Source organism: Orbicella faveolata, unplaced genomic scaffold, assembly GCF_042242905.1.
Source record: "Orbicella faveolata isolate gen_17 unplaced genomic scaffold, um_ofav_v1 contig_12, whole genome shotgun sequence".
Lineage (NCBI taxonomy): Eukaryota > Metazoa > Cnidaria > Anthozoa > Scleractinia > Merulinidae > Orbicella > Orbicella faveolata.
In genome coordinates, this window is record NW_028301539.1 from 4,296,262 (window position 1) to 4,307,497 (window position 11,236).

An 11,236-nucleotide genomic window follows, 5' to 3' on the forward strand; every position below is an offset into this window, starting at 1 on the left:
CGCGCGAAAAATTTCAAAAATTGTACAATTTACAACAAAGGGCTTAAAATTAATAAATTTGACAATAATTTCTCGCATGGAAGAGTGCGTTTCACTCCCATACAAGTTTGGGTTTCTATGAGAATGGTTATTTTGTTTGGATACCCTTTGTTCGTTTGTTTCTAAAACTTTACCGTTGTAAAATCTCGTGCAATTGTCACGGTTTCTGAACAGGTGCGGCGTTTTGCAACCTTTGCTTTTGTTTTCGAGCAATAGTTATTAAGTTTGCTTTCCCCTTTCCTTACCACATTTTCTGTCTTCCTCTACCGAGGTCAGAGAGTCGGACCACCGTGTTTTACAGTGTTAGAGCTATGTTTCATCTCCTAGTTATTGCAAGAGTTCTTACTCTCTCGTTTGTTGTCTTTGGACGAATTTCAGGTTAGTATTTTGATAATTAGCGACTTTACCTCATTTCAGTGCTTATGAAGGAGAAAACCTTCAAGATAGTTTCTCTGCAATAGTATCTCAACGTACATTATTCAAGATGACGGAAGCATTTGTTCGCGAAAGTAGAAAGTAAATGTTCGACTGAGTGTCGTATCTTGTGATAAACATTTTTACAAAAGGCAGGTTAAAGATCTAGAACATTTGACCTGCAGGACTTGGTGCGTGTCAATATTGGCATGTAATGGAAAGAATCTACAGTAGTTAGCTCAGTTTAAAAAAGTTTGCCTGCAAAACTCATTTCTTTTGGCGTCATTGTTCGGTACAGTAATTACTTTCGTCGGGCTGTGAAGTTGGCACCGTGCAGCAAGCAATGTTACGTACCGATTCATGATCTATCGAAGCAGAATAGCGAAGCCAAAAAATTTTATTCTCTCTTAAAAGTCAGAGAGGTGGCCTACTGGAGAGGTTTCACGGAGGAAGGAGTCAAAGAAGGGAATATACAAGAGCTAATCATAATTTGCCTAGCTCCGTTCGTTTCCCCGTACTTAGCAATCGTTTGTATATTTCTGATTAAAGTCTTCTACCGGTCCTCTTTGCTTTACTTGTGTTAGTCTGCAGTCGGTTAGGATTCAATTGGGTTATGATAGTTCTACCATGGTAAATTTTTCCTCTCTTGTTTTTTTCTTTGTCAGGCTCAAATGGAATGCTATTTGGATCTGGAGACATAAATGTCCTACAGGGTAAGGACTATGACTGCAAAATATTTCCCTTTGATCCAGAGTTCTCCTCTGACGACGTTCGCGTGCAGTTGGCTGTTGCATCTAAGAAATACGAGGCAGCTGTAACCTGGATAGGAGGAGCGTCAAGATCTGGGTAAGAAAAATCAAGCGAATTACAAGAAAATCAGATATTGTTTAAAATATATACATAAGCGCTTCATTATCTGTTTTAGATACAAAAATATCAGCTCTGATTATTGAAAGGGCGTGCCAAGATTAATCATGGCCAAGGAATTTTTAAAAAAGCCGGACGCCAGTTAACGTTGTTCGAAAGGTGGATGATGCTATTCACAGTATAAATCGCCATCTAGTGGTTAAGTGCTGACAAAACAGCCATGCTGTTCACTGGATAGTGATTTATCCAGTGGATATAGCGTTGTCTACCTCTCGACCACTCCGGGCCAGATGCATTAGATACTATTTGAGTGGCGTGGGTTAGAACTCCAAAATTTACAAGGAAAGTATGTTTCCTTAGAACTTTTGCCACCCAGAAATTTGGCAGTTATTGCTGGAAAGCAACATCTCGTACACTCGAAAGCCTAAAAGTTTTTACTAATTACTAAATTTCAGAGGTTTCATGACAAGATTTTGGTACGAAAGAAATCCGATCGTTGAAAAACAAAAACTGTTTGTTAACCACAATTTCACGGACTACCATGGAGTTCTTTGCCTTCTAGTTTTCAGGGATGTGTTGCCACTTCTGGAGCGATCGCTGGATCCAGGACTGTGTCTTTGCAGTGGATTGCCTATCGAACTGTTTCAAACGGCGCATATGAAAAGAAAGTCAGCATTCCGATGTGGACCACAGGAACTGAGTGCGTTCGAGAAGATTTTCCGAAGGTTGGCATTTTATTTAAAAAATAATATTATTGTAACGTAGCAGTTTGCACGATGAAACATTGAAACTACAAAAATTGGATCAGCTGTTTGCAGACGAAACCCTTCTGTTACTCCTCGTACTTAATAGAAGAATGCATTTTTTTCACCTACAAATATACTTAATTAGTTATTAACGTTGTACAAAGCGCTTTCTATCAAGGGCAAGAACCCTTGAAAACGATTTAACACTTTTGCAAAATCTTACTGGCCTGGTAAACTTTCTGGAAACCATATATCATTGATTTAACTGAGATTAATTTTTATACTCTTCTAAGAGAGATATTAATAAGAGAGATAAGTTGGGTCGTGCACAATTCAACCCTACCGTTTATGAAAGTTAAGAGATTCGCCTAATATATTAGAACGCTTAGCAATGACGACGGCTGAAAAAAAATGGATTTATATTTTACCTTTATACCTCACAATTATCTAGAATTCTTCAGAACGCCGAGCGGTCTAAAAACCTCCTCAAACTAAAGATGTAACGCCGGCGATCAATTCAAAAACAAAATATGAGAAAATTATAGATCGTAGTTCACGTTTTTCAAATGATGCTCAAACCTTGTGGTCATTTCACGTCTGGTAGTTTTAAAGAGAACGATTAACAAATGTACAAAGATTTATAACGCACGTGCACAGCCATTGTTTTCCTCATTATACCTTTTGCTTGCTGATGTTCTCGTTGCCGTTGCCTTTGTCATTGCCGTGGTGGTTTTCTGCCTTAATACTGGCTTAACCTGTTAACTTCTCTTTTTTTCCTTCTTCAGCCTTTGGCCACAGCTCCGTACGTGTTCGTAACCGCTGTCCATCCTGTTACAAACAAACATGACGCCGCAAGCGTCTGGGCGGAAGATGTCACTAGATATAATTTCAGAGCATGTCTTCGCGAGTTGAAAAACTTTGATGGTGCACACAAATACCTGTCTGTGGTGAGTAGTTGGAGCTTTTGCACACAAACATTTCGGGACATTTTTGACGAAAAAACAGTCATATTTAAGACTTGACGGATAACTCCTACTTCAGAATTCAAAAATTTAGATTAAAAATGATTGAAAAATTGAAAAATGAACGAATGTCTTCCTATAACAAACATGTCAACAAACTTTCACTAAAACATGGTAATCTTCCTACAACGTACTGTTTGGTTACTGAATATAGTATACTGATTTAAACTGTCTTTTTATCTCTTTATAGAATATCTTGGCCTTCACTAACTCTAGTGTACCAACTGGTTGGACATTACCCTTGGCCGATGAATTAAGCTTTTCTAACAACTATAGCCCTGACGATAGCAAAGGCTATAGCTTCTGCAAAGTGAGTATATTAGCACGACCAGAGCCCTTACTAAGCTACACCTGTAAAAACAGGCGGGAAGAGGGAGAGCGGACACAAGATCATCACGCTGATTTCAAACTTAATAAATGTAATGCAAATCGCATCAGCTGAGATTTGAGACCTTGGCACTAACATTAACATTCTTGAAAAAAATCATCTATTTTTTCAGACTATCGACTTCCCTCAGAGATTCTTTGAAACTCCAACTCTGGTTACGACAACCAAGCATCACAAAGATGACGTCAACGCCCGCATTGATGCTGATAACAACGCCATTACAGAATGGATTGAGGTGAGATTTTACAAAAGAATTCTACCTTAGTTTCTTCACCAGCTACCGTCTGTGCAATTCTTTTTGTTTTCAAAGGAAAAAATATTCAAGAAACTATACTTATTTCAGACCAGAATTTCGTTCATCTTGTCCGCTCATTGAGCTAAGTCTTTCATTAAAGGGAAATGCTATAAGCCCACCTTATTCAGGGCCGTAGCAACTAACACGCAAACCGAAGCACTTGCCCAGTCATGATTTTCGGTTTTGTTGCTTGTAGTCATCATAAACACTCTCAATACCTTAGAAAAGAATCTAACCTTGGACATTGCCTCAGTCATCATGTTTTCATGGACATTACCTCAGCCATAATTTTTTCATGGACATTGCCTCAGTCATAATTTTTTTCACGGAAATTTGCTCAGTCACAATTTTATTTTGGCTGCGGCCCTGTTATTATGAGCTGTAAACCGTTAAAAGTGCTCTACACTTCTTTACTTTATTTTTGAGGAAAGAAGTTTGCTTCCTGTAAGTTTGGAGGTATTACCGAACGAAAAAATGCAACTCCAAAATTGAGGCTCCGATCTCAGGTTTACTATGCGTTAAAGTTTCAAAAAGGTTTCCCGTGACGATGTTTACTTTCATTTTATTAGAGCATTACAACGACAGACTTCCAGGTGTGCTTGAAGGATATTCAACGCTATGACGCTCATCACGACCCCATCACCCTTAATTATATGGCTGCTGGGTGTAAGTATGCTATACTTGTGGTTTTGATGTTCAACCTAGAGCCGGTTTTTAACTGTGTGTTGTATAACCAAAACCAAGGTTAGAGCTCTGGCCAAAGGGCACACACAACCCAGTGAGCCAATCAAACCGGTAAGCAAATACATGTAGCCGACGAAAAGCGCTGGAAAACGGGCGTGAACCATCGACGATTTCTTTTGGTTCTACTTGTAACTGGATGAAAAAGTGGCGCGAGCCTTGGAGCGGTTTTCAATTGAGTATCGGAAAACGAAAACCAAAGTAATCACTTTAGCCAATCACAAAGGACACAGACAAGCCAGTGAACCAATGAAAACTCGAAGTAAATACATGTAGCTTACACGAACCGCGGGAAAACGTGTGCGAGCGAGTCACGACTGGTTTTGGTTTTGCTTGATTGGATGAAAAAGTGGCGCGAGGTTTTTAAGGCAATCATTTAGCGCACTAATGCAGAACCAATAACTTTTCGACACTCGATTGAAAACCGCTCTAAAATTAAAATGCCACTTTAAAATAAGCACAGTATGCGAATTATTTTCATCAGTGAAGTGACAATTGCTCTAATTCGCGTCCATGTATATGGTGTATATAAATATGCTATTTTTTCTCACGCCTCCCATTAAAATAGACTTTCTTATCTTGACAGATTACCATCCCTGCAACGGCAGAACATGCCCATTTTATGGCGAATGTCGAGCGCCAACCAAAACGACACATAAATGCGTGTGCGTCCCTTGCACAACAGATGAGTCGGCTCCACTGTGCGACAGCAATGACGTCACACACAAGAACAAATGTGAATACAACTACCACGTGTGTCAGGCGCAAGAAGAACCCGGTATAAAACACTATGGTGGATGCAAACGTAAGTCCTTGCTTGTTTTATGTGGCTAAATATCTTACCGTAAATATCATGAGATCAAGAAAGTTTAAGAGAGATTAATTGAAAAATATAACTGGAACATTGATTCTTTCCAGTTTAACTGCTATCACTCTGTTCGTAACTGGGGAAAAAACAACAGCTATTTGTATCTTAGACTAATTAAGCACATAAAAATCTCTACACTACAAGTGAGTGGCATTCTACAAATCGCGTAACTTCCTTGCTCAAGACATTCTTATTGTTTGACTTTACAATTAATTTCTTACATAATGTTGCTTTTGAGAACCTGAGATGATATCCCCAATTGATCCTATATTCTCATTAACTGCTGGTCTCGCGTTGTATTAATTTTCGTAAAGAGAAATTTCGATCAATTACTCTCGAAAAGTGATAAAGACGTCCAAAGGCGGTATCGAGCAATATTACGGTACATAAGGGGCGCTTTCCATTAGATGTTAACTTTCGGTTTGAAATCTTCGACATTTCCAGTCACGAACGAATCCTTCCCCTTGATGTGTCGGTAATTTGGATAATTCTGTCAATTATCTCAATGATACTTCAATAATTAATTAAGTTTAATTCTTCAAAAGGTTTATGCATTCTCGATCAAATCATCTGGAAAGCAATTTTTGGTGTAAAGCTGGATTTTTCCTTAATGCACAGCTCAAAGAAATCGTAAAAGTGCATGAATTTCTCTGATTGTTATTTTCAGCATTTGCCCTTCAACGCGGTCGTGTTGCCCTCCGCTTAGAGACAGAAGACGTGCGCTGCAGAAAAGTTTACTTTAAGACGGGAATTTTCCAGAGCAGCAGAGGAAATATTCGCGTTCAGACCACCATTAACTACTTCAACTACAGTGGAAGCTTCATTCACGACGCTGCAGTAACCTGGGTCGAGAACGTTAATCTCAGCTCCTTCGATGTGTGCGCGCTTAAGGCAGGAAGGCTAGACCGCTTGACGCCTGATGGCGGGCTCACATTTATTGACTTCATCGCTTTCCAGGAGGCTCCAAAAAGCGCTTCGGCTGGTCAAGTCACTATGACAAATTGGTGGGATGGAACACAATGCGAATCAGTTACATTTGAGGTGAGTCTAAACTAAAGTAAGTAAGTAAGTAACCTTTATTTAAGCACGATAAGTAATTAAGCTTGCAGCTTGTGGGGTCGTGTATAAATAAACAATAAAGAATAATTACAAAATAAGAATTAAAAAAAAAATTATAATGTAAGATGTAATCTAGTTTACATAAAAATTTGTAGCTAAAGTAAGTCGAGTTAAGACGAAATCCGATAGGAACTCGCGCAATTTCAGTTTAAAGTAGGCCGAAACCTTGTGCCACAGCAAGTTTTAAGTATATTACAGTCATTCTTGCATTTTCTCAAAAAGCTAAAAAATGTGAACAGTTGCTTGAAATATCACCAAAAAAGATTCCCATGGGAACTCGAAGAAATAATTCAAAGTTCAGAGGAATTGCGCAAACACAGGTAAAGTTTCATCATCGGTTTCATATCCCCAGTACTTTCAAATGTTTCATACGATCTTAAAAATTTGTTTTCGACATTTGGTGTTGTCAGAAACCATTTTTTTGAGAAGATATTTAAAACAGTTGCACAGATATCAATGATCTCGGTACAAAGTTGTTTTCCATTTGTTACCAGAACTTCTGATGCATTCCCTCTTAATACCTTCAGAATTGACAGGGCTTGTTTTGAAATCAGTTTAAACTGGAAATGGGATATCATTGAATCAGGAGCCTTTTAGCGTAAGAAGGGCCAAATATCTTTTCCTTGATTAAGAGAAATATCTTGAACAGTTCAAATATAAGAGGACGAAGTTACCATTCATTTAAGAACAAGTTCAGCAAACAACATAATTTTCTTATTTTTTCAGTCAAATGAGATTTCTTCACCACACGTTTTGGTAACTGCTCAACACACAGTGGTGGATCTAAAACACGACGCCGCCACGGTCTGGGTCGAGAATGTCAACTCGAATACCTTTCTCGCCTGTTCGAGAGAAATGCAGAACTTTGATGGATTACATAAAGACATCAGATTAGTAAGTTATTAATAAACATTATTTTTAACAGTAAGGCATGCATATGAGTCACTGAGGTTTGTAACATAATGCCCTTTGACAGCCAGAGTTCAGTCATTTGTACGAGTCTTCTCCCGTAGTTAGTCCCTTCGAGAGATTGTAATGGTTAAATAATGGCTATCAGACTCCCAAAGATTCAACAGTCCTTTAATTAAGCGCGGACGGACTGGAACTCGGTGTTTCGACAGACGGCGAAGACATTTTACGTTCGCAATACAACGTTTAACCAAAAATGACCTAACAAATAAGTGACAGGCGCCCTTTCAAGAGAGAGGGAAGGAGGGCGTCAAAAGAGAGGGAGCGGGAATGCACGCAAGGAGGTGAAAAACCAATGTCGTTAATTGATGATAAAGAGATAAAGGATATTACATGGCCGCGTGGAGATATGAAATTTATTTTTGAGTGTTGAACAGTATTTCACGAGTGAGATGCAGTGAACGAGTGAAATAATTTTCAACGCGAGAAGAAAAATTTCTTATCTCCAACTGGCCATGTAATGTTCTATTTATTATATAAACCTCAATCAAATCCCAAACCATTTCACGTTCACTTTCGCTGCTCAAGGCGCCCTTTATTATGCAACCATAGCAACGGTGATCTTTTCACATGAGAAGATAACGTGTTATTTTCACTTGTGGAAAATACCATGTTTTCGCGCGAAAGCTCACCTGATATTTCAATGGTTGTAGTGATTTATTACGAGTTCTTCGAGTGTTTTAGTTTTCAAGAAGTTTAACATTGTTCAAGATTATCCACTCCTTGCAAGGCATGCAGTGTTTTCAGATGAAGTTACGGCAGCAAAATTGGTGATGTAAACGTGGCCATGTTGGTAACTCAAACCATTCCTGTGGGATTTGAATTCTTTCCTTATGTGAACAATCTGTTTTCTTTCCAATGAATTTGCGTGGCTTCTGGCCACGTAGGTGAAAACGCTCTGTTAAAAATAAATAGTTATTGCTACAAATTCAAATGTACAGGTGTTTTTTTAATTTAAACCGTTCTATATACTGTCTATACCGAGAAAAGGTGCTCCGTTTTTTAATCCTGGGGTAGTTTTGATAATATCACTCTGTTTTTTATCTGCAGAACTGGTTTGTATACGACAAACTTCCAACAAATCTTGCTGGTGAAAAACATCTCATCGAATTCCAAAACAACTTTTTACCTCTTGCTGAGAATTACAACGCTTACTGTCAGGTGGGATTTTTATGTGCTTCATTGTTATATTTAATTTCAGAACTTTTAATTTATGTAATGGAAATAGCTCCATTTCACCAATTGATGTTAGTTTTTCATAAGTCTGTCCTGTTATTGATCATCACTTTCGTCTGCAGACTAATATTACAATGTTATGACGAAATTCCTTGTGAATAATAGGGCAGACGCATGAGAAACTGATCTCAATTTGCTTTTTACAATAACGAAAAGGCACAGATTATAAAATCATGTATCTGACCGCTTGTTGACAATGTAAATAGGCCAATGAGCGTGCGAGAATTGCTACAGTTCTATTGTCAAAATAAATCTTAGCCAGCAGCGAATGTATAAAACAAACTACCCGTTTACCATCAAATGATACAGAAGGAGAATGCACACAAAAAAATTGATTTTCAAAACCGAGAACAATGACCCTTTCAATCCAATTTGTAATATATCAAACACGAGAGACCGTTTGACCACATTTCCAAACAACGAGAAGACAATTAAGTTGCAAATACGACGCGTTGTGTAGTATTTTTGTTAAAAACCTATGCTAGATCAGATATCCAAACACCGTCACGACCATGATTTCCTTTGTTTAAGCTTGATAAATCATTATCGACTTTGGAAAACAATTCCCGTTCAATGTTTGAACTCGTCATTAACGTATTTTTTTTCAGTCGCGGAAAAGGAAAAAACAAAATAGTTTCCAACTATTTATTTAGGTATACTGATGTAGACTGTTTTTAATTTCTTCATTTCACTCCTAGATTGTGAATTTTACAACGCCCAAGACTTCGACGCCCACGGTCATTGTGTCAGCGTCTTATCTTAATCCAGTTCCCCAACATAACAGCATTGCCACTTGGGTCGAGGTATGTAAATATGACAATCTCCACTATCTCCACAAGCTGTCTCCTCACACACGAACCATCGATACCAAATTTTAGCGAAATATTAATATTTTGCGTTCTATGATCTACAATCGTCATTCGATAAGCTATTAACAGTAATCCAGAATTAAACATCGATCAAGAAAATCTAGAGAGAAAACCTCGCTGAAAATTAAAAAGCTGCAATCAAAACACACGTTACTTATGCCCTTGGATTAACTAAATTCTGACTCCTTTTCACGCCGATAGGGGTTTTTACAAACTTGTTTCAGTTTACATTTTCTTTGTTTAATGGGCCACAATGTCTTTAATTATAACATCTTTTTTCGCTTAAATGTGTGTTTCCTCTTCTTTGTTAATTAGCAAATTACAACTAAAGGTTTCAAAGTGTGTCTCAAAGAACTTCATAATCAGAATGGTTATGACCCCGTGAAGGTGGCTGCTCTTATCATTGGTAAGCATTTTTATTTTATATTTTAATTAATTGGTTATATTTGACTCAATAATAAGGACGAACCACAGGTCCACGACAACCGCTTTGATCTTGATTTTCCGATTTTTGTTTAGTACAATCAATTTCAAAACTAGTTGAGGAGAAAGACCATCTTTCGAGAAGACGTAAACTATATTCAATGTAAGTCGAAAAGGCTACCATTCTCAAAAAAACGTTTTCGCGATGGACACAACAATAGTAAGTGGAACATCAATTTTAAATCAGGTTTCACGTTAAATTTTGTACGAAAACCGAAGGTATTTCTCTGCTTTTTCAATAAATAAACCTTATTCAGTCCATTGAAATTGTACGAAATTCTATAAACACACGCAGACTATAGCTGTAGATACCATTTGACGAACCTATATATCTATGTTAATAAACAGAGGAAAGGTTTCCGCACAAAATTGAACTTTGGAATGCGGTACAAATGTTTGCGCAAAATTTTTGCGGAGAGAATAGATGCCGCTCTGATGGTTTTAAAATGTATTTTTCTGGCTTATCAAAAAGAAAATCGAGCACTTGAAGTCCAGAAGCTCTCCCAGGGAATCAATACTTGAACAACGAGTCAATAACAAATAATTTTGCGGGCATTGTGCAATGTATATCTTCTTCGCGCAAAATCGTTGACCAGATCTTTTTTTTAGTGACAAACTCTTTTTTATTAACATTGTTACTCACCAAATCTAAATTACTGTTTTATGCACAGGTTCCTAACGGATTACACAATTACAACTCCGATACACTGAAAAGGAAATGGCTCCGAAGTGCTGAAGGAATAAATAATATAAAGAAGAACTTTTTTGAAAATGATTTAATTAAGTATTATGTGATTGTAAGAGAAATTATGAACTCATCCTGGATGACAAAGTGTTTAATAGCACTATAAATCAAACGTGGAACAGAATAAAATTACGTACATTTAACATTGTATGTTTCTGTTTTGTTCTTGCTAACTTAGAACCCATATTTTGGTATTCATATGCTAATCCCCTTAGCTTCAAACGATTTAATGTCTCGTAGTTTTTTTCTTGATCAAAGTTCTTTCATTTGTATTTGAAAGAAAATTTTGCATAAGACATTATTAGTTCAAGAAACGACCACCGAAATCATTCCTTATCTCTCATGTAAACTTTCATAGAAATTGCGTTTTCAAAATTGGAGACTTCGCACTTCAAAATACTTACACGAAGGGACTAAAACCGAGAGAAAAGGACA

General features: G+C 37.5%; 1 protein-coding gene across 1 annotated transcript; it reads left to right on the forward strand.

The window, feature by feature from the left end:
• Positions 1 to 300: 300 nt before the first annotated feature.
• LOC149116197 (uncharacterized) lies at positions 301 to 10,942 on the forward strand. The gene is made up of 14 exons (XM_089282144.1): positions 301 to 417; positions 1,119 to 1,299; positions 1,883 to 2,045; positions 2,852 to 3,013; positions 3,279 to 3,398; positions 3,589 to 3,711; positions 4,341 to 4,437; positions 5,099 to 5,317; positions 6,048 to 6,421; positions 7,226 to 7,393; positions 8,519 to 8,629; positions 9,403 to 9,507; positions 9,889 to 9,979; positions 10,728 to 10,942. The coding sequence occupies exons 1-14, from the start codon at positions 351 to 353 to the stop codon at positions 10,733 to 10,735; spliced, it is 1,989 nt and encodes a 662-aa protein (XP_089138270.1). The 5' UTR covers positions 301 to 350; the 3' UTR covers positions 10,736 to 10,942.
• Positions 10,943 to 11,236: the final 294 nt, after the last annotated feature.